This window comes from Brachyhypopomus gauderio, chromosome 3 (assembly GCF_052324685.1).
Source record: "Brachyhypopomus gauderio isolate BG-103 chromosome 3, BGAUD_0.2, whole genome shotgun sequence".
NCBI classification, from domain to species: domain Eukaryota; kingdom Metazoa; phylum Chordata; class Actinopteri; order Gymnotiformes; family Hypopomidae; genus Brachyhypopomus; species Brachyhypopomus gauderio.
Window position 1 is genome coordinate 37,018,860 of NC_135213.1, and position 23,762 is coordinate 37,042,621.

Below are 23,762 nucleotides of genomic sequence, written 5' to 3' on the forward strand. Positions count from 1 at the left end.
GAAAATGTACAAGCTAAACCACTCACATTTAATGATCATTAAGCTTTAAAATAACATCCTGAATTGATTTCACAGTAACAGTGAAGTTTATTTAACTGCTTCCAAGTTGTCCCAGGTTGTTAAAAGACCAGCTTTTGTGTCTTTTTCTTTCTTAAGATGCACAAGTAACAGTTACCCAATATTCAACATTTTAATCCTTTAAATAAACATTAAAAGACTGTACAAAATGTACAAGTGACATAACAAAAAACAAAAAGTAATTAATGTACATATTCATGATAAAAGTAGTCATATTTCAAAAAGTGACATTCATAAGACTGAGTTTTAGGAAGAAATATAAATTATAAGTCCTGTCTGTAAGTCCTGAATCCAATCTACAAAGCCAGAAACAACAGTCACCGAATAATGGAAAACCACCCAAGATCAATGACACCAACTTTAGTTCAGTGACAGAAAGGAACAATCTTTTTGTGACAGTAAGCACCTCCTGGAGCATTTATGTGACGTACATACAGATCTCCCCTTTAATCTCTGTGGAATAATGGATGACATTCCAGCAATAGACCATTCTGAAGGGAGACTTGGTACCACTTAAGGTCTGATATCACATGATCAAGGTCTACAAACTTTAACCTTATTCCTAGAGGTGAACAACCTTTAACCTTCCTGGCCATGTAAATTATACAAAGCACAAATTTCCCATCGGCCCTGAAATATTGAAGTTTTAAATTGTTATAAAATTTGAAAATATCTTCCAAAATACAAAAACATCACTGAAGATGTTTTAAAGTCCAACGTGTAGTCTTCATTTACTTTCTCCGTGTTCTTGTCGGAGGGTGTCCTGAAGGCAGCTCCGAGTTGGAGTTATCTTTTCGGTCTACTGTAGTCCCTCTAAGGGGTAAAATTGAGTTCAGATCTTTCTTGGCTTGCAGAACCTGCCAGGACTACAAACAGAAGTAACAGCTTCAATAGTCTACAGGAAAGTGTGAGTAGTATTGATGAAGAGAAAACATTAGAGAGATCACTTTGCTCTCAGTAAAAATACCTCTATAAACTGTTCTTTGATGGAATCAAACTTAATTTTCTCATGAACCGCTCTGGCTGTGTTTGACCCATCAAATGGTTCTGAAAAAGGAAACGAGTAATTTTGAAACTGAAGAAAAATAGCAAATTATAAACATGTGCTATTTAGCTGAACACTAACCAAGTGCTATGTCTATGCAATTAAATCTATAACCCATAACACATATAAAGACAAAAACACCAGTCTGGGCAATAGTCCTAGGTGCCTGAGGGCCGTGTGTATTTATTTGCTTAAATAAAAATAAATAAAAAGTGCCACCATTTGACAATGTTTACAGACGATCCCAAAGCACATCAGTCATGTCTGGACTTCGCCAATTCTTTAAGTGGACTGTCACTGGTCTTAAAATGTGCTCCGTGTGCTTGAAGGCACCAACATGCTGGGGCTAAACATGAATGATGAAGGTATGAATGCAACATCTACCTGTGCTTTCCACTGAAACACACATTTACATTAACGTTTTACTATAAAACATTACAGACTGACCTATATGTAATAATTCACCCAAACAGTTCAGGATTTCTTGGATGCCTAAAAGACATTTGCACTGTAGTGTATTTCTTTAAATCACTGAAATCCTCCACACGTTACCCTCCACACAGATGAACTTGTCTCTCCATTCTCTGCAGTTTGGCTTGGGGACAGCTTTGGCTTCACGCACAGAGATCACATACTTGTCCCATCTATAACAGAGATAACTTAACATTAAACTCTCATGATGGCGCATGCACGGATTCCTCACATTGCCGTATGTTCTGCTGATCTTTAACGTGTCACGGAGAGCCGTCTGGCCGCGTCGGGGGAGGCCAACCAAAGGGTGAACGTTACACCTGCTGCCGTCAGTCAAAGTGTGAAATTAAACAGGATCCCTGGCTAACTATGAGAGTCCCGCTGAAACCCAAGCCTGCCTGGCGTTAATGAGGACCCCCCCCCCCCCCCCCCTCACTAATTCACCACTGCTCTGTGTAGCACCTGTGACAAATTACATATGCAGGGTCTATTTAAACTCACAAGGAGGCCACACACAAAAAAGCATGAAGTCGCCATTTAAATACCCTGAATAGCCAGTGCTTATGCAAAAACTCAGGATCCAGAACCAATACTTTATGAGGAAGGTTTAGATCCAGAGTAAATGCATGTGTGCATACGTGTAGTGTCACAGGTCCAGTGTGATATTTCTGCCGTACACAGAAACAAACAGTAGCCCGACTGGTGCAGTCACTCTTGACTGAATCGAAGAAGATAAACAAATGTGATCAATTTACAGCTTGGGCCGTTAAAGCCAACAGCACTGAGGACGTCCAGTGGCATGTGACTCCAGCATGAATGTGGAAAAGAACGTGCAGAAAACGTTCGGAAACAGGAAGAAAGGCCTTGCCTGAAGACCGTGGCGTAGTACTTGAGAAAGCCGAGCAGCAAGTCTCCGAGAGAGGACTGGTTGGTTGACAAGAAGGGCGGGATGTTCCTGGGTCCATTTGGGACAAGATGAATGTCCATTACTGGACTAAAACATTCCTGGAGGGACATCAGGAAGTAGGATTTAATCACAGCAAAAGTCAACCTTTGTACATTTTGCACTATTAGGTTATGCAATAAAGCAGATTTGTATAAAGTACATACTGGATAATCCTTTTGAAGACAAGGAATGACAGGTTCTGGGAGGGCTGTGCAAAGCAGGGAATTGCAGTAATGAACATTCAAACCCAGTCCAACATTCCTAACAGCTTGTTTAATAAACAAGCAAACGAGTACCGTAGGTGTTTTTCTTCAAGGACACTCACACTACGTGGTGCACACAGCCAAAGTTTGGCACTTACTCTGAAGGTAGTGCAGCACCATGAGGACAAGGGTGTAGCTGCTAAGGGTCCCACGACTTGCATCATTGATTTGGTGATGACTGGCCCACTTCTTTACCACGAGTATAATGGGACGAACCCGCTTTTCAACTAAACCACAAAAAGAGGGGAAAAAAAATCTAAGCTTTCACACACTCAAATGCATCTCTACCAGCACAGTGATCTTAACAGTAGCAAGCAGAATATATGCATGTCCCTACGCACATGTGCCTACTGTATGAATGTGTCCTTACTGTATGCATACGTCCGCAGCAAGAAGGTGTTTCTGATGCCCACAATGTTGTTCACATTCAAATCAAACTCCACACCACTGTAACATGAATGTAGTTTAGAAGGTTATACATTTATTGTAGCCATTACTGGTTAGAAACTGTTCCAGCAATTTATTTAAGGCCTATGTTGCAATGAAATATGATGGACCAAAGCTATTTTAAATTAAAGTTTTAATGATTCTTCACATTACTTGAAAGTAAACTAATTTTGAAAATGAACATTCACTGCCTTTTTTCTAACTCTGACTTTCACATGAGAAAGGACACGCTAATGCATCTTATAATATCTGTTTATATCTGTAATAAGCGATTGACCGTAATTTGCATTTTCCACTTCATTTTGCATTTTCCACTCCAATCAGTTGTCACGCACGATAACCAAATCAACTGACAAATAGTTCTGTATTTTAGAAAGTGTGGAGTGCATTTAACTGTGGAGTGCAGATATAAATGTGATGCTTGTGCAGACATGAAAAAAGATCATAGCGATGCATTTGAAAACTGGAGTGTGTTGATTACACAAACGGGGAGTTAGAAATGCAGAACCTACCTGACTCGGTCCCTGAACTTCAGTATGGGCACTTTGGCTCGGATGAGTTGAGGTCTCTCAATGTAAGCTATGAACCAAAGAACATTAAATTCACACCAGGAGCACCAGTGTTTTACATGTGCAGATGGAAAATACAAAACAAGATTGTAAAAGTACTTACAGAGTTTGTATAACAACTTCTGCACAAGACTTAGTATGTACACGGCATCTACTTGCTGGTTTACCTACAAACAAAAAAAAGTCATGGAAGTATATAAAAACCGAGGGTATTGTGGTGTTAAGACCACCTTAAATGAGAGAGAGCGTGTTCTACATGATACTTACTGATATTTTGGGAGACCCAGCCAAGAACAATAAAAAAAAAATATATATATATATATATATATATATATATATATATATATATATATATATATTTGTCATTCAGAAATGATAAGTCATTCATTTTCAGTTTAAGTCTTCTTCAATGCTCCACTCAAACAATCCAAGAAATAATGGATAATACTAAATAATCAATAAATAATCAATAAATAATCATAAAAACTTACTGGGCCCTCTTGGACTACAAGACACAGGTCAGCATCACTGCTGCGACTACCAAAGCCATTGAGGGACGACCCAGCCAGGAACACCCTGGCGCCTGCACAAGCCACAAACAGAAGAGCCAAAGGTTGAGAGTGAGGCTGCACAAGGCCTGTGGAACAACTGTGCTGTAGAGGAGGTAGACGTACAGGGGAAGAGTCTCTGGATGTCCCTCTGTAACTGCGCCCGACACGACTCCTTCTTCTCCAGATCCCCCCTCTGCTGCTCACAAGCATGGAACAGATCCAGAATCTGATCGCTCAGCTGAAAACACACCGCACGTGTTTCCGTCACATTACACAAGGCAAGTCATTTATGGATGACAGCCAAATATGGATTTGACGGAGACAGGCGAGACCTTCGGGCGGCTCCTTTACGTCTCCGCCGTCTCACAGATTGAGCGGAGCATACCGTGTCTTTGAAGGACGACGCAGGAGGAGAGGCGTGGGAGTTTTGAGCGGACTCCTCGATGAGAGGTGGCACGCGGCCTGTGGCTTTAGAGTTGGTGGGGCAGTGCGTGGAGGAGCGATCGGGAGAGCAGATGTTGCCGAGGGCCCGTTGGGCTGGGCCTTGCTCCCCCGGACACGCAGGGCTAAAACTGCACGTTTTGGCCGGCTTTTCACACGGGCGCGGGGAATTATAGCGCTGTCTCTTCAGCTCACACTGACTGTTGACATCATTTTTCCTCCTAGGTCATAAATGTATGAGAGGGCTCTCAGTGAGTGCCTGATAAACATATGGAGTTTACCCCACTACATGTGATTTGTAACGAGAACAGAAATGCTTACTTCCTGATTTTTCTTCTGGACCCATTTGGACTGGCACAAGGAATGCTGGGTGTCGGCTTCCATTGGTAAGTCGGAATAAGTGGGAACATTTTCAAAGGCTGGCCATGGAAACTAGAGGAGAAAGATTTTGATAAATATCATATAAACAAAACGTGACAGCTCATGGCAGAGGAACAGGGTCACATGTCATAGGAAATCTAACAAACAAACGTAAAACTCACTTTGTGTTTGCCAGGTTCATGTGTGACTCATGTGGTGTTGATAACGCGTGGGGTGGATGGTTGAAGAACCCGCCTGCCTGTCCATGTTTACTGGGCAAGACTGGAGACCTTGGAAACATGTTCCTCAGTGCCTAGATCACACACTACTGCTTAAAGGTGCACCAACCAGCTAGCGAATATACGAGGCAAACGAGCTCAAGTTTGGAGTTATAACTCAATTAACGTTATTTAAACGTTATTTAAACGTTATTTAAACGTGAAGACAACAACTCAGCAGCTAGCTAGCTATGCAAACTCAGCTATCCTAGTCCCGACCCAAACCATTTCAAGAAATACAAAGTGTTTCAACAAGTAAAGTGACTTTAGTAAACGAACTTACGGACAGGAAAGTTATAGCCTCTAAGGAAACAAGTTAGTTAGTGATATAACCAGTTAGTTATGTGTGTATTTTCTACATAGTACCAGCTACTAAGAAAATAATCTGATGACGCACATTTTTCTACTTCTGGGTCACGATTTCCGTGGCTCATGTGACCCCTTCAAAATAAAAGTCCCAAACACAGCCTCAGAATATCGTGTTACGACCAGTCAATGGTTACGACCTTAAACCAACATAAGGGAATCGTTTGCTTAGCTCTATTGATTTTTTAATTGTGGTGAATAAATCCGGTGTACATAACTGCACGATTACGTGAAATATTATCATTATTATAATTATTACTATTGTTATTATTATTATTATTATTATTATTATTATTATTATTATTATTATGCAATTGTTGGTTAAATGTAAAGCAATTTCTGAGAAAAAAATGAAAAAAGCCTTCCGGGGGCGTTGTCCTATAATGTGGGGTGTAGTTGCTACAGTTATGGTTAGCGATTGGCAGTAAATTCATCCTCATTCCCAGATCCACACGCCCACTGAAAGACTGAGGGTCTTCATTCATTTTTTCATTACTGGTAGCCCGCAGTATAGCTTATGTAAAAATAAGCTATATATTTCCAGCAAGCAACTAAATGGTTTAGATATTTTAGAAACGCAATATACGCGTACCGCTTGTCCAAGGAGCTTCACGTAGGTAGTATCAGTGGGTAATTCAAAACCGTGGGATTAATTCAGTTAATTAGGCTGTCCAGCCTACACGGTTCCTCCGGCAGCGCCGCTGGTGGAGATGTTGCCGCACACAATCACGCACCACGTACAGTCGCTCGTCAGGGTCTGATGGACATCTTACTGACACTCTTTATTTAAACCCGACACAAGGAAGACACGGAGGCATCGGCGGCTTAAGAAGACATCTCTGTGAGCCTTATTCTCAGGAATAATTTGACGATTTTTTGAAAGAAAAGAAAAAAAAAATCATGGGGTAAGTTCATTTTTTAAAAATACCTTCAGTCCGTAGCCAAACTGCACACATGAACTGATTTATTTATTTATTTTGCCTTTCACATACTACCGTGAGGATAAAAGACGGTGGTGAGACGTTGCTCGTTAATGATGTCCACCCTGGTTAGGTAGGCTACCTAGAAGTTTAGAGCAGGCGGTTTCTGTATTACAGAGAGGATCATCCTTACCTACGGGACCATATGAAACGTGTTCTCTACACTTCTGTCAACTGATCTCGTGTCCGTTTTTTCAAATTGCGCATTTATTCTTGCTGAATATAATTAAGCACTTCTCTCTCTCATTGTCCTTGGTAAATGAACCTTATTTCTGAGGATACTTTTCGTTAAAAAAGCATTTTACGATACTGATGTAGACTAATCAATGTACTGAGCAATGCTGTTCAAGACTAGAGCTATAAATATTTTTTTGTGTTAAAAATCAATAAATGATTCAATTTCAATGAGTCACTTATCATCCTAACATGGATATGGACAGAAATCTGAAATATTAACATTCCTGTAATATTGCTTCCCTCAGAAGCAAAGTACATGGAGTCCTGGTCACTTTACACCGAGATTCCAATAAAGGCAAAGATATGAGCACTGGATTTATCCAGATGTGAAATTTCCAGAGCACATCTCGGCATTTCGTGCTTCTGAATGGCTGTAGATGTGTGATGGCAAATATGAGTTTAAGGTGCGTTCTTCGTGCAGAAAACAAAGTCTGAACCTTTCTTGGATAAAGAAGGGCAAACCAATTAGATTATGCAATTTATGTCATCTGAGTTCCCATTGGTGCAAGCTGCCATTACTGCAAGGTGGACATTTTAACATGACACCACAAATTAGATAATGCATTAAAGACTTAATTAAAATATGAAGAAAAATAATATAACTTTATAACCATATGTTTTAACATATTGTTCTCACTGAGGTATTTTCTTTTGGCGCTCGTGTGTGTGTGTGTGTGTGTGTGTGTGTGTGTGTGTGTGTGTGTGTGTGTGGAAGCTAATATTTATAGCTTCCAAACTGTGCATATGCAGTGATCCCTTGTAGAATATTTCATGCCTTCAAAAGCCATTAGCAACCACAGCAATTTATCCAGTTATCCAGTTTGTGTTTCTTTACTGAATGAAACATTCCTCTAGTGATGACAGTAATTACTTCATTCAAAATCAGAAAGTGCATTTATAAGTTTAACCAGCAAGAGTGTCTCATAGTTGGAGTGTGTGGCCATGTTTGTCTCCTCTGTACATTACAATGATAAATTCAGTTTGTCCGTGCTCTTAGCATTCACATACTGAATGCATCACCTACACAATGAAACATGGACAGGGCAAGCAGCTGGATTGTGATAAAATTGCTTATGATTGAAATCATATTGGGCTAGATATATAGCCGTATACTCCGAGAACTGTTTGGGGGGGGGGGGGGGGGGGTGAACGACTTTTATATGCTGGTACAAGTTGATCCCTATGATGGAACTAAACTCAGTAGATACAGAGGAACGTAGAGTATTCTATGAAATCTGCTGGACAGAGCATGCCACAGCCTTTCTCGAGTAGCAGCTGATAGCTGTGCCTCTTTAACATACTTTGGAGAAATTCACCAACCTTGCTTGAATCGGTTTATCATTTGCTTTTCTATCATGCATTGTAAGACACTAAATAAGACCAGTTTATTACAGACACAAGACCAACTCCCTTCCCAAACTCTCTTACGTCAGTTTGATGTCTCATAGCTTCTAGAGCATGAAGTGGATTAGAATGAAAGATGCTGGGTCTATTAGACAAGGGTGAACACTTTTGCCCTTGGACACTGGCTGGTTGTATGAGAGAAGGAGTCTGAAATCATCTTCATCACACCACAGTTACTGCTATAATGTCACTCATCAGAGCTGAATACAGATGTGGATATCTGTTACTCCAGCCTTTCCCACCAAATGACCATGCTGAGACCAGGAATGTGTCAACGTGACTCCATTAGCGTCAGCGCTAAGTCACCAAAATAATTAATATACTACAGCATTTTACAGTGAAAAGCAACACTGTGCCATGGCTTACAGGAGTGTACTCATTTTAATAGAACAATAGTCAACATAGCATGTGATTATCTTAACTGTTCTCATAATGTACATAGAGAGTGAGACGGTGAGAGTGAGACTGTGAGAGTGAGGCGTTGAGGAGGGGTGGTCCTCTGAGGGCCTGGCACTTTGTGCTAATGGTTAGAAGAGCTGTCAATGGGCAGTCACGTGGTAGAGAAACACTAAACCCCTGAGAAGATACAGAGAAATAATTAACGTGGCCCAGAATAGCCTGCTCTAACTAAACTCATACTGTGTTCATTTAAGTATAAAACGAACAATTCATTAATAACAATTTAGTACTGGACTTTTACTGTCAGGGACTTATAAATGAGCTGTGATTCTGACGGGTCTACAAAAAGAAGAAGAAAAATTTCTAGTTAAAATTCAGGTTCAGAATCTCACCCTTATTTCATTTCACGTATGGCCACTGCTACTGAATTTTAATGGTAATTAGGTGATATGTCTTTGATGTTCGAAGATTCTCAGCCCTCTGGTGCAGTGTAAGCACTTTTTCTGTCTGCTGTGCACCATGTCTCAGCAGCATGCCTGCTCTTCCTCCTCGCCTCCTCAACTACCACTCCTCCTCTTCCTCAGCTCCCTTATAATGGCAGTGGATTAGAAGCACGCTAGCGGAATTGAATATGGTGATTAGGCGTTCTAGGAACAGGAACAACAAACTCAAAAGTCACTGCGTATCAGCGTACAGCTGCTTAACTGCTCTTGACACGCCTGTTTTGTTGTGTTTTGGGAGTGGCGTGAGTGATGGTCTTTCTGGGAACGGAGGTGGTATATGGAATCCTCTGTCTGTCTGTCTCTGTCTGTCTGCCTCTGTCTGCTGATGGCCGGTGGCAGAAGTTGCTCTTTTCTGTTGATCCGAGCAATGTGTGAATTATACAGTGACAATTCAGGATGGTCGACTTTTCCCCAAGGAAATATATTGTGATATATATATTTTTTACCTTTTTTGGGAGGGTACAAGTCTTAATTAGTAGAGTCACACACACACACACACACACACACACACACCTTACTTGAATCATGGATCGGAGGTTGAATTCTTGTATCATTGTGGGTTTGCTAATAATGCTTGAGTAGATAGCTAGAATGATAGGAAATGGTTGTGGAACACAGTACGTTAAGAACTGAATGGAGCAAAGAATGTGGAACACCAGTAGTCCACATTAGACCTCTCAGTCTTGTTCATGTAGTTGACTGGACAGAAATGGTCATTGCTAGTAATATTTTCATTACCATCCTCTTCTGTTAAAGAAAATGGTGTGAACACATAGATCCTGTGAATTTGACGCATTTGTTGGTGAAGGTTTAAAATCACAAGTGCCACAGTCACATTGCATTCCTGAATGTCCATTTAATTTTTAAATTTTACTTAGCAGGTGTAATGATTTCAAAAATGATCGAGCAACTCACTCTGTAAGCACCCAGGATGCGACAAACTACAGCTGTAAAGTAAGAGTTGCTGTGTAGTCCTTGTCAAAATAATTTTTATTACAGGTTTGCATCTTTCACTCTTTATTATTTTTGAATCAACTTTATTTGATTGATTCAACTTTTCCTTTTAAACAAGATGAAAATAAATATTCCAGCTTTTTTTCATAGGTTGCCAAAATTGCTGGCAGTTTCATAAACATACTACCACAAACGTAGTAGTGTAACATTTACCTTTTATACTACCACTCACGTGTAGGTGTAGAGGAGACTGTTTAAATGGAGGCGATTGGGGGTGGAACCTCATCCCGAACTATATTTAGTCCCTCTCCCTCCCGGCCCCTGCCAAAAAGCTGGCATTTCTGTCTCGGCTGAGTAACATGTCTAGTGCTCTGGAAAGCAGGGCACCAATGTATCTAGTTGGGAAGGTGGGGTTGGGTTCCTCCTGAGTTTCTTTGGTTCGTGGCTCGAGCCAAGATGGAAGCCGGCGAGGTGGTGATCCGACTGCCGGGTCGCGCGGTTTCGCCGGGCAGATTTGGCGAGACCACGGTGCTCCGGCACAAAGAGGTTCACCATTTCTTCTTCGTCCCCTTCAGGGAGCAGCCGATCTACAGCACGCGAGCGCACGTCTTCCAGATCGACCCCAGCACCAAAAAGAACTGGATGCCCACCAGCAAACACGCCGTCACGGTGTCCTACTTCTACGACAGCACCAGGAACGTCTACAGAATCATCAGCCTTGATGGCTCAAAGGTACAATTACCTCTGCCTTGTTTTTGTTTATAGTTCCTGCTTGGGTGGGAAAATCCCATTGGCCAGGCCTGGATCTGGACACACTGCTCCCACAGGGGGTCCCCAATCAGGTTCATGAGGCGTTGCAGTAAAATATGTCTTGACTCTCTTTTGAGTTTAAGTACTCATCAGATTTGAAAAGGGCACCAGACTGACCCAGTAATGGAGTGTGATTACAAATGATACTACCGGACATGTCTCCAGATTGGTTCCAGATCTCCGTCAAGAGCTGAATGTAGTGACACACTGATCACTCACTGCAAGACAACCACAAAGGACGTGACAAACTAGTCTGTACTGCAGCTGTAAAGTCATGGGTGCTGTGTAGTCCTTGGCCAAAATTAATTGGATTACAAGTTTGCATATTTCAGTGTTTAATGTGTTTTGATTTGAAATGAGTTGCAATTGTTTTATACATGCCTTCATTATACTAGCCAAAGTTACAGCATTGATTTGTAAATAGGGTCTGCTTTGACTTGCCTACCTTGCATCATATATCAGAGGCTGCAATCAAGATAATCCCAACTCTCAGTGTACTGAGCAGCAAAAAACATATGGCTGCAATGGAACCCTAATGCATTCATGACCACACCAAAAACCCTCATACGTTTTCCAATGCACTGTGTGTCTCCTCACATAAACCTCTTAAATGAGATGAAACCTTTGCAATATAGGCCACTGTCAACTCAATCCCAACCCCTTAGTCCTGCTTGCAGAGGAAACATGGTGTGGTTAAAATAGCCCTGCTACTGCGTGTGTGTGTGTGCGCGTGTGCTTGTGCGTTAGGATTCTCTGAACCCCTGCTCCTTGTTTCAGAGACAGAAATAACATGGAAGTGTTCTCTGTGCACTGGAGTGGTTTAAACTGCCCCGTTGAGGCCAATGACTCTGGTCCCACGCAGATCAGCCCTAGTTTATCTGTAGCACAATGAAGCTGTAATGCTGCTTTGCTGTTGTGCAAATGATAACGGGATTTAATTCACTGTGAGCTCAACATGGCAGCGTTGCATAATTTCTTTGACTGCTCTGTCTGAGCTCATTGTGTTGCCAGTGTACTTCCTGAACTGTTATTTACACACCGTCTGAATTAGGGCGGCCATGTTCTGGTTTTATGCTGGACAGGTGGGTGGAGCTACTGGGGGAGCAGTGGTAGCTCATTGGTTACAATATCCAACTAGTAATCAGAAGGTTTGTAATTCAAGCCTTGGCAGTGTTGGGCCCATGAGCAAAGTCTTTAACCCTCAATTGCTTGAATTGCATTCAGTCATAATTGTAAGTTGTTTTGGATAAAAGTAAGAATCACTATGAAATCAAATTCAGATTCAGAACATTTTAGACTATTTAAAAGTCTTGTCTTTTTTAAATTTCTTAAAAATAACTAATTTAGTCCCTGAAAAATAAGGCGTGTGGTTATCTGAAGTGTCGCGTGTTCTGTGAAACTGCTACATATGTGAGGTCTATGTGAGCTGATCTTTACACACTGGTAATAGAACGAGGTTGGGTGGCTGTTGGCAAGGATGGTGTTCAATAATGGCAAAGAATGGTATACTAATCCATAATCCATTAGTTTGTCTTCCATAATGTCCCACCTGCAGCACGCTTCCTCTCTCAAGCTGCTCGTGATGTGTCCTGACCTCTAAATTCTGTGAAGCTGTCAAACTGTGGCTTCCATCGCATGCCAGTGTTCGACACTTGACCCTTGACCCCAGCTGAACTGGCACCTGCTTATTGAAGACTGTGCCAAAGAGGCTGGCATTAGTGTGCTCGTTTTTGGAAAAATACTTAACTACCAGTAACCTAAACTTACCCAAATTGAAGACCCACAAAAGTGGCCTCAGATTAGGACTACATCTCCCAGCACCAGGGCTCAGATTAGGACTACATCTCCCAGCACCAGGGCTCAGATTAGGACTACATCTCCCAGCACCAGGGCTCAGATTAGGACTACATCTCCCAGCACCAGGGCTCAGATTAGGACTACATCTCCCAGCACCAGGGCTCAGATTAGGACTACATCTCCCAGCACCAGGGTCCGCTCCCTGCTGCTGTGGTTCACAGCTGTCCACCCACTGCAGCCCACATGCAATTATGAGCCTCCGGCAACTGATTAGCCAGCTGCATGCGAAGAGTGGGATTACCGCTCCATCGCACTGATCCCACCGCGGCTGAAAATACAGAGAAACGCAGAGTTCAACTTGCTTAGCATTCAGCCGGCAAAGGTACACGGACACGTAAAAGGCTCGGAGCGCCAACCTCGCAACCTCAGCCCTGACCTCGCTGCTCTTACTCCAGTACCTGACGCGCCTCGCCTTGCCTCGGCGCCCAGGGTAACGACGGGGCGATTAGTTCGGCTATCACAGAGTGTTACCCCTTACAATTTAGACTGATGCGTCGGCTCCATCTGTTATCTAACGTTACTTCAGACGACGGGACGTAACACGTCCACATACATTTAGTCCTCGTTCCAGTACGAGTACTGGTTTACGTAGACCCACATGAGTCTGTACATACAAGAGGCAGGTCCAGTGCTGTATAACCGAGACCAAGCCAGGAGCATTGAGACTGAAAGTATTACAGCAGCAGCAGGCGTGATCACTCCTCCATCTGAAGGAGGATGAACACAGGATGGAGGAGAGCTCTCCCTCACTCCTCCGCCGCTCTGGAGGAAGCGTTGCGTAACACGCAGAGCGCGAGAGAAGCTAGGGCACTCCGTCAGCTTTTCTGGTGTTCTGACTGAGCGGGGCCTCGCTGCGTAGCCCACATCAGTATTGTGTTTCCTGTATGTCTGTCAGCGAGTAGAGGAGCTTAAAGACCTTTTATGCTATACATAAAATGTTATGGTGGTCAATCTGTTGTTGATTTGATGGTGTAATGTGACTATTAGTTCCACGAACTCTAGCCATGGCAGTTCCGCTACACGTACACAACCCAGAGCCGTGAGTGAGTGAGTTCCCCGCGATGCCACAACCCTTCCCCCTGTGTTTTTACTCCTTTCTTCCTCTCAGCATCACACCCACACAAATACAGTCACTGGCGCTAACGCTGGTCATTCCGTCGATAACGTTTCACTGCCGAATAAAAGCCACCGTGGCTGAAGATTTAGAGGCTCTTCGGGGTTTATGGCTGGACATTCTTGGTGTCGTTCCCACCCTGTTTAACCATTTGAGGAGACAGACGAAGGATTTATTGCGAGATCATATGCAGAAGAGTCTCGCCAGTGAACTCTGCTATTTCTCCAACATTGCCTTTGGTTTGAGAGCCAAACTAAAAGACAACGGCCCAAACGCACACCTACACACACACCTACACACACACCTACACACACACACACGCACGCTCTTTTGTAGAAGCTGTATACTGAGTCAGGATGTTCTGTTAACAGATCACTGTTCGTGCATAAATTCCCTTACAGTCAATGAGAACACCCTATTGTCTGTGTCGCATCCTGTCGACACCTTCACAGGTCCGATCAGTTCATGCTAAACGAGCTGTCACTTGACGCTCCTCAGCTCCCAGAATGGGGATGAGAGTGGGTAAGGGTATGGTAGAGGTATGAGAATGGGTACAGGCATGAGAATACGTATGCGAAAGGCTATGGGAGTGGGTGTTGGTATTGGACTGGGTAAGGCTATGGTATGGGTATGGTAGGGGTATGAGTGGGCATGGGTAAGACTATGGTATGGGTACGGGTATGGTATGGTAGAGGTATGAGTGGGTATGGGTATGGTACAGGTATGGGTATGGTAGGGGTGTGAGTGGGAATGGATAAGGCTAGGGTATGGGTATGATAGGGGTATGAGTGAGTATAGGTAAGGCTATGGTAGGGGTATGGGTGGGTATGTGTATGGTAGGGGTATGGGTATGGAAGGGGTATGGGTATGGAGTGGGTATGAGTGGGTATGGGTACAGGTATGGGTATGGTAGGGGTATGAGTGGGTAGGGTTATGGTAGGGGTATGAGTGGGTAGGGGTAAGGCTATGGTATGGGTAAGGCTATGGGATGGGTATGGGTATGGTATGGTAGGGGTTTGAGTGGGTATTGGTATGGTACAGGTATGGGTATGGTAGGGGTGTGAGTGGGTATGGGTAAGGCTATGGGTATGGGTATGGTAGGGGTATGAGTGGGTATGGGTATGGTAGGGGTGTGAGTGGGTATGGGTAAGGCTATGGGTATGGTAGGGGTATGAGTGGGTATGGGTATGGTAGGGGTATGAGTGGGTATGGGTAAGGCTATGGTATGGGTATGAGTGGGTATGGTAGGGGTATGGGTAAGGGTGTGGTATGGTATGGTAGGTGTATGAGTGGGTATGGGTAAGGCTATGATATGGGTACGGGTATGTGTATGGTAGTGGTATGAGTGGGTATGGGTATGGTAGGTGTATGGGTATGGTAGGTGTATGCGTGGGTATGGGTATGGTGGGGGTATGAGTGGGTAGGGGTATGGTAGGTGTATGGGTATGGTACAGGTATGGGTATGGTAGGGGTATGAGTGGGTAGGGGTATGGTAGGTGTATGGGTATGGTACAGGTATGGGTATGGTAGGGGTATGAGTGGGTATGGGTATGGAGTTCTCCCAGTGTGCCCATCCAGACTGCACATCGCCCCGGGTGCCTGTGCTGCCCCCCTCGCTGTCCCATGTTCGCTGTGAAGACTCATGCTGTTCTGTGTAATTGCCACAGGCGATAATAAACAGCACCATCACCGCCAGCATGAGCTTCACGAGGACGTCACAGAAGTTCGGCCAGTGGGCAGACAGCCGCGCCAACACGGTATACGGCCTGGGCTTCTCCTCAGAGCATCATCTGGCGAAGGTGGGTGGAATATTCTCTCTCTCTCTCTCTTGCTCTCTGAGCTGGGGAACACCTACACACTGTGCTCTAATGAGAAGCTGTACAGTCATCAGTGCGTGGGAGGTTTCTTCTGCGTGGTCCTCCCCTCCCCCCTTCTCTCTCCCTCTCTATCTTTCTCTCTCCCTCTCTCTCTCTCTCTCTCTCTGTCTCTTTCTCTCTATCACACTCTCTTTTTCTCTCTTACTTCTCTGCATTATGATTAAGTGCTGTCATACATTGGGGGTGGAAAATCACCAAGGCCTCACTATCAGGCTTATGTAAGAGAGACATCATGCCCTCACACCCTCACACTCTCACTCTCTCTCTCTCACACACACACACACACACACACACACACACACACACTGCTCCTTCCCAGTTACATTCTTCTAAGCTCTTTCTTCCTCGCTTGCTCGTGTTTCCCTCATCTAACAATATAGATATAAATGAATGCAGTGTGTATATAGTATGTATGTTATATGCATATATCTGCACAGTATATGCATGGTTGACCGTGGGTTTACTCGAGTCAATAAAGTACCTGAAATGCTCTTTGCTTATAGTACTGTTGTGAAATTAGGGGATTTATGCAAAGCATGCAAACATGACCTCATCTGTTCTCAGTTTGCAGACAAGTTTTCAGAGTGTAAGGAAGCGGCACGCTTGGCTAAGGAGAAGTCCCTGGAGAAGACGGAGCTCGCCAACTCTCCCTCTCAGGTGTGGAGGCCATCACTCACCTCGCTGTAAAGATCTCAGCAGTGCCAGCAGATCGCCGTGGCTTACGTCATTCTTCACTCACACCGACTCCTCGGGAGTAACGTTGGAATTCTGAGGCCTTGGACAGTTAGACACTTTAATAACATTTGCCCAGTGTGCACAAAACCTCACACTAGTACATTACTAAAATAGCCTCACTGCTCTTAGACAATATGTATGAAGTTCTAGGTCTTCGTACTATAACTTGTGCGTTGCGGGTCAAAATCAATCGGACAGTCGGAATCACAGTAATTGCTGTGACTGTACTGTAATTTCCCATTTAAGATTTATTCTCACTAGAGTCACCATCTGGACAGGGTTTCCCACAGGCAACTACAGGGATTCTTCCATATTGTGTAACAATGGGTGCTGGTGTTAGTTATGTCAGTAATTCTGTGTTGCTCTGACCATGCGTCGTGTCCGTGACGTTCGCCTGTGAGGTGCTGTCTGTGGTGCTTTACAGGAATCTCCTGCTGACATACACTCACCTCTGACCCCTCCCGTCACCTCTGACCTCTGCCGAATAAACGGCATGGGTGATGATGTCACCCTGTCTGATGTGTCACCAAACTCGGAGCTGCAGTCGGATCTGTCCCCTACGGCCCAGTCCCTTGGTCACAGGTAACTCTGAAAACAGCACAAGCACCTCACGAGTGTGTATGGAAGTGCGGTGGACAAACCAGCAGCGTTCTGAGTCTAAGAGGAGCCCTCAGGAACCTCCCCGCCGCCTTGATCTGGGGCCCACACGCTGCTACTCATGTTTGGGTTCAGCTCTTCTCAACAACCCAGTGCCAGGTTATAAAATTTAAGCTGCAGCGTACCTTACATAAGCTCACGTTAACATAAGCGATCGGTCCCTTGCCACAGCGAGTCTTTGCACGGAGGACAAACGCACAGTGAGCCCGACCGCACGCTGCAGCCGTTTCCGCATGCGACCGTTTGAGTGCCACGTTTTGCCAACGTCGACGCCGAGCAATTAGGAGTTAGCGTTTAATGTTCGTGGGATCTCTTGGAGACCTTCGTGCAGTTATCCTCACCGTGGCGAGCAGATCTTGTTGACGAGGCTAACGTAGGTGGCATCTGTTTGCGAGCGTCTGGTGGGATGAGTCAAATTTCTGACTCAGCAGAACTTACTAGCCCCACAATATGACCACGCTCCGGTTCTGTGGGATTAGAAGTGTGATTTTTATTTTTTTTGTAAACCTTTTTCTTCTTTTCTCCAGAGACGTGCTCAAAGCTTGTCAGGTCTGCTCCTTCCGATAAACGGCGCGGTGTGTTGGGCCGAGGCAGCATGCGGGGAGCCTTCCTGACGTTCATGCGTTTTCCCTCTATATGCATATTTCGAAGTGGTTGATTTCTCCGGTGCTTGACAAACCTTGCATTCCTCCGGTGTCTTGTAGCTCCATCAACTCCGTCTAAGATCGTCTTTGTTTTGTTTGGCCTGGATATGCAGTCAGAGTTCCAAACCCTGCAGGAATAGCATGTTGATTCTTGACTCCTTGTGACTCTGTGACTGTTGAGATGGAGTTTTATGTTGTATTTTAAATGATTATGCATATCTGTAAACTTTCCTGAGAAGAAATTTTTGCATTTATTAAAGATTGCATTTGCATTCATCTCTCAGGTTGTTGTAATTATCTAGTTATTACAGATCAGATTACAGTAGTCTTCCGGTTTTAGACTACAGTGTATACAAAGAGTTTAGGGGCACCACACACTGACTGATATACTCGTTCACAAGCATGAGCAGCACGTAGTCTGTCTCTTATCATGTGGTTTTAACCAGGTCTACAGATAGAAGCTCAAGTGAACATGAGTGGACACTGAGTTTAGGGGCACTCACTCTGTGTGGACTGGAAACTCTGGTTTCTCACTCATGAGGCGTGTGCCAGTCAGGCTGACGGCCTGATGTGTCCCACAGCTGGAAGAGAAGGCCATGGTGTTTGTATGTGGTACTCAGAGACGGGTTCTGGGGGGTTCTGGGGAACTGGCTTGTGCTGGGACCGGACTCGGATCTGTGTGCGGTGTGCATTCACTAGATGAACACAGAGAGAATCCTCTGGTGTGCTAGAATTGGGCCCAGGCCTGCAGACACAGTGATGACAGTCTTTGTATTTGTTGATTTATTTCTGTTTTGCTTTGAGGAATTTAGTTAACTAACAGAAATGGATGTGTGTTTGATACCAATAGTATAGTCACTGTTCTGCTGTTATTAATTTGGGAGGCATAGAAGCGATACACAATGTTGCATGGAGGTATATGAGGTTTATTTCAAATTTGGAATGTTTGCATATGTAATTCATACATACTATGAGTAAATTATGGAATGATGTCCAGATATTTTGAAGACAAAATGACAAATTTGTACATTTTAAAATCAATCAATAATAATAAAAAAACATTTTACTGGTTGACATATATCTGTACCTTTCATTCACATTCTTAAATTTCATGAAAAACTTTGTAATTACATGATTCATTATCAGACAGCTTTTCAAAAGCTGTTGGATTACTGAATTACTGGTCACTTACAAAAGTGGTGTCATAGTGATAGTGGTGTCATAGTGATAGTGGTGTCATGGCGATAGTGGTGTCATGGCGATAGTGGTGTCATAGCAATGGTGCAGAGGTTGAGATGTGACAGAAATGAAAGGCCTTTATCCACTGTTCATTTTATTGCCTGGGATCAATAATGTTGTTTAAGTAAAAGTGACATTTCCCCAGCTAACACTACCATTCGACTCCTTTCACTTTCCCAAAGTCATGACCACTAATCCACTAATCCTGTGGTTTCACTGCAAAGTGGACTGAATTAGGTTGAGTTGAGAATTTATGGTAATTTTGTAATTGACAATTTTATGAATGTTAAACAATAAAAAAAGAATTAATCAATTCTCAAACTACCACATAGCTGTAGTAAAGTTCTGATATTTCAGTGCACAATTGTACTGTTGAGTACAGGGTGATACAAATTCCTACCAGAAAAACGACTAAATAAATAACTGATAAACTGAAATGTGGGCTACATTTTCATAGCAATACAAGGTCTCTAAAACAGAAAAAAGAAAAATAGATTAGTAATTTTTAAAATATATTTAATAACAGATATTTAATATTTAATAACAGATATTTCAAGAATTAAATGTTTATTTACTTACCAAACAGGAGTTCCATTGTCTTCTGCCCATGTAGACAGGACGTGTCTGTCTCTGTCTCTGTACTGTCTTTCTTTTCTGCCTCTCTCTCCACTCTTGCTCTCTCTTTCTCTGTATCTCTGTTCGATGCCTCACACTCTCTCTATCTCTCACTCTCTCTCTATCTCTCACTCTCTCTCTATCTCTTTCTCTATCTTCCTCTCCTTCTCCCTCTCTCAGCGTGAGTGTGTTGCCGGGCGATGGTGTGTCTGGTCTGCCCTTCCTGCTTGTGTGAGGAGCTTTATAAGCACATGGGGCTCCCATCCACCATCCACGCTACACCATCCACGCTACACCATCCACGCTACACCACCCACCATGTCCTCAGTAGGTGTCTGAATGCGTAGGCAGAGTTGTTGTCAGCTGGAGTGGTGGCTGAGAATGGGGGTGGGGAGAGAGAGAGAGAGAGAGAGAGAGAGAGAGAGAGAGAGAGAGAGAGAGAGAGAGAGAGAGAGAGAGAGAGAGAGAGATGGAGGTGTGAGCTGGCCGTGTCATGAGAGAAGCGAGAGTTGGCGTTCCTCCTCCTCCTGCTCCCAGAATGCCGAGGTCCTGAGACGCGGGCCGTGGTCACACGGCACGCTGCCACGTGGGTGGGTGAGAGGAGCCGGCACGTGGAACGGTGCCGTGGGGGGGGGGTGTGACTCAGAGCTGCTCTACGCTCCGCGGGGGAACGAGAGGCAGTCGTGTGGGCTGTACCCCCACTGCAGTGACATCACTACCCTGCTTGAACGTGCCCGCCCCCTGCACAGAACACTAAACTTTCTTCACCACTCTGGGTGCACGGATGTGTTCTGCGTCTGCACTTACTGATCCCGTGAAACTTTTCTGCAGACAGTACCGGTGTGTGTGTGTTGGCAGCTGGCTGAATTTGTAGTGATTTGGGGTGTGACTGGCCGCCAGATGCTAACGCACACATGATGTGACGGGGGTCCTCCGGCGTGGTCCTGTGATTACATGCAGTCTCAAACAGCCTCTCTGAGCTCTTACAAACAGGATGTCTGTCACCCTCAGCAATGTGTTTGTTCCCCGTTCCCTCCCAAATACATAAGCTCACATGGAAATATGAACGTACAGCAGAGATCTAACCTGCAGCCATATTAACCAGTGGTCAACACCTCCTAAAATGAAATCATTCCAGCAATGTCTAAAATTGGGTTGCGATTGCAAAAGTCTGCAAAACTAAAGCCGCCTCAAGCCGAGATGTTTACGCCTGTGCTGCTTGTACTGAACAGTTGCGAGCGCTGAAATATAACAGCATTTCGCAGGTGCACACGATTGAGTGCGTTATGTCTCACGGTTGCTCTGACGACCCTCATTTAGCTGTTCTTTGCCCATTTTTGTTGTTGTTCGCTTCTGTTGTGCAGCCCGACCACCAACAAGCACTGGGAGGCCGAGCTGGCGGCTCTGAAGAGCAACAACGCCAAGCTCACGGCTGCCTTGCTGGAGTCCACAGCCAACGTCAAGCAGTGGAAACAACAGCTGGCCGCGTACCAAGAGGAGGCCGAGAGACTCCATAAAAGGGTGAGGAGAAACATCCATTAGATAAGGCAACATGTAAAACATCCATTAGATAAGACAACATGACAGGAAATCGCTTCCAGAAGGGAGAAGATGGACAAAAAGAGATGTGGAAAGAGTGTTTGGGGAATATTAATGAACGCTGGTTTGAGGTTTTGTTTCTTTGTGCTGTTTGCTTTGCTTTTTTTTTCGCTGCTTATGTGATTGGTAGAATTCGTACAGTAGCGGTCGTGAGGGTGATCTGTAATATCTTCTGCCCTTGTGGCGTGTGGGTCTTCAGGTGTCGGAACTAGAGAGCCAGAGCAGTCAAGCCAACGCCATCAAATTACAGAAGACGGAGCTCAACCAAACCATAGAGGAGCTGGAGGCGACGCTGAAGGCTAAAGAGGAGGTTCGGCACATCCTCGTTTTACAGTCTCTGCTGCGTTGTCTCGTTGGAGTTCTAATGAACTGTGCCTTCTTTACAGGAAATGGAGCGTCTGAGGGAGGAAGTGGAAAACGCTAAGCAGCTACAGTCACAGAAAGAAGCGTTGGAGCGGAAGCTGGAGGTAAGGCCCGCTAACCGCCAACCCGCCATCCAGAACCACTCCACTTCCACCCCCAACGAGCCCCGCAGTGGTGGCACCACGGCCCCTTTACCTGCCCCCACCCCTCTCTTCCCCCCCACCCCTCCCAGACTACAGGTGTGAGGAGCAGGGAGCTGGAGGAACAGCTGGCCGGCGTGGAGCAGCACCTGGAGGCCAGCCAGCAGGCGCAGGAGAACTTCCGCCAGGGCCTCAAGGCGCTGCTGGAGATTCTGGACGGCAAGATCTTTGAGCTGACGGAGCTGCGAGACAACCTGGCCAAGCTCATCGAGGAGAGCTAAGGGCTCCACCCCCTTTCCCCACAAACCACACCCCCTTCCCCCCAAACCACACCCCCCTCCCACCCACGAAGCGCGGACACTGAGCGCGCGAGAGCTACGAGACCGAGGCGCGCGGCACCTCGAGGGCCAGGCCGTGCGAGTCTGAGCACTCCGACTCCTTCGTGACTGGAGACCTCCTGTTGTTCACTTGTATGAGCATTTTGTTGCACATGAATTTGTACTTTTTTTTTTTTTTCCGGAGGGTAATATGTCTTCGGTGACACCACGGCCTACTTGGGTTATATTGCCCAAATAATACTCCTTTTCTTAATGTTTGATCTCCTTATTCGTACACAGGTAGTCGTCCTCGTGAAAGTAGGCAGCCCACAAAGTTGAAATGTGGGCGCTTGTAGGCTCTTCCTTCCCAAGGTGCTGGTTTTGTGTGCCTGGTGATTTGGCCATGCTGCTGAGGACACTCAAATCAATCCCGTGAGCTGGACTGTGGGTCACGCGTCACGGCGGGACGTTCTGAGCCATGTCTTGTAGCCAGACCTTGTCGGCTCTCCTCGCCACTGCCTCAACGTTCTGTCAACACTTCAGGATATCCTACCACTGACTTCCTCACAAGAAAAACAAACACACAAACAAACAAACAAAAAAAAATCTATCAGCTTAGGAAGTCACCAAACACTTAGACGCAAGTGTGGTGTTATTGGCCTGTAATGTACAATGAGCAATATCAGAGCGAGTCTTTAAGGCACCTCGGTGTAATTATCAGGTATTCCACCTCTGGACTAATCTGTGGACTTCATGTGACATATACAGGCTGCACCAACTTTAGTTCTCGGAGCAGTTAGGATGCTGTCGGGTCGTAATGGCCTTCGTCCCAACCAGCACTCCGTGTTCGAGGATTCAGTCGGAATTCTTTTTCTTTTGTTGCTGTTGTTGGTGAGTTAACAAATGCAGTATGCTCAGCTTACAATTTGAAGTGACGTGTTAATTATGAAATGTGTATGCTGATGGGCAACAATGCGGAGCACCGTCCATATGACTGTATTCATGTTTGGGGAATTTTGTTTTAAATTTCCCAATATTAATAAAAGATGTTTAAAAAGTGTCTTGGGACAGATGCATAACCAGACGTAGGGGATCTTGTCTAGAACACACAGGATGGGTCTGAAAGTGAGCTAAGGAAGTCAACAGTTGTTTTGCCACCATATAGTGATTTAAATTCTAAGTCGCTGCAAAATCCTCTTCAACTATAAATCCACTTTAGCCCAGTAGGGTCAGGGTTTATCTGTGTACCACCATCACTGGCACTAAATGTTTCTGATCTTTGTTAAAGTAAACAAACAAAATCATCCTATTTCTATGACTTAATTTGTGACATTTGGCTCTGACAACGCTGCGCGCGCACACAAACACGGGCAACGATCGAAGCGCGCGCATTTAGAGGCAATTTCTACCTTGTACCTCACCAGTGCGTCATTGTCACGTCACCTCTAAGATTGCTAACACTAATTCGCGGTAAAGTCGTTGGCGTAAAATCTCGATCAACTG

The 23,762-nt window shown here is 44.5% G+C and overlaps 2 protein-coding genes and 1 long non-coding RNA gene across 6 annotated transcripts; 1 reads left to right on the forward strand and 2 right to left on the reverse strand.

The window, feature by feature from the left end:
• Nucleotides 1-176: 176 nt before the first annotated feature.
• tent2 (terminal nucleotidyltransferase 2) lies at nt 177-5,880 on the reverse strand. Of its 3 annotated transcripts, none has more exons than XM_076998029.1 (14): nt 5,733-5,880; nt 5,354-5,484; nt 5,133-5,243; nt 4,756-5,032; nt 4,494-4,608; nt 4,311-4,402; nt 3,763-3,986; nt 3,174-3,250; nt 2,902-3,030; nt 2,705-2,748; nt 2,463-2,599; nt 1,676-1,767; nt 1,046-1,125; nt 177-944 (listed from the first exon to the last, which is right to left on the reverse strand). In XM_076998029.1, exons 2-14 carry the CDS (start codon nt 5,470-5,472, stop codon nt 810-812), a joined length of 1,632 nt encoding a protein of 543 aa, XP_076854144.1. In that variant the 5' UTR covers nt 5,473-5,484; nt 5,733-5,880; the 3' UTR covers nt 177-809. The 3 variants fall into 3 exon arrangements, with proteins under 3 accessions (XP_076854144.1, XP_076854146.1, XP_076854145.1); XM_076998031.1 differs by having other exon boundaries at nt 3,763-3,829; nt 3,923-3,986; nt 5,354-5,865; XM_076998030.1 differs by having other exon boundaries at nt 5,354-5,499; nt 5,733-5,853.
• Nucleotides 5,881-6,261: 381 nt separating this feature from the next.
• homer1b (homer scaffold protein 1b) lies at nt 6,262-23,319 on the forward strand. Of its 2 annotated transcripts, XM_076998033.1 has the most exons (9): nt 6,262-6,720; nt 10,868-11,024; nt 15,741-15,872; nt 16,515-16,607; nt 17,110-17,267; nt 21,205-21,361; nt 21,639-21,749; nt 21,826-21,906; nt 22,035-23,319. In XM_076998033.1, the coding sequence occupies exons 1-9, from the start codon at nt 6,716-6,718 to the stop codon at nt 22,221-22,223; spliced, it is 1,083 nt and encodes a 360-aa protein (XP_076854148.1). In that variant the 5' UTR covers nt 6,262-6,715; the 3' UTR covers nt 22,224-23,319. The 2 variants fall into 2 exon arrangements, with proteins under 2 accessions (XP_076854148.1, XP_076854147.1); XM_076998032.1 differs by lacking the exon at nt 6,262-6,720 and having other exon boundaries at nt 10,631-11,024.
• On the reverse strand, nt 18,892-20,309 carry LOC143509382 (uncharacterized). Its single transcript, XR_013129649.1, has 2 exons — nt 19,805-20,309; nt 18,892-19,695 (listed from the first exon to the last, which is right to left on the reverse strand). It is a non-coding gene; the product is annotated as an uncharacterized LOC143509382 (long non-coding RNA).
• Nucleotides 23,320-23,762: the final 443 nt, after the last annotated feature.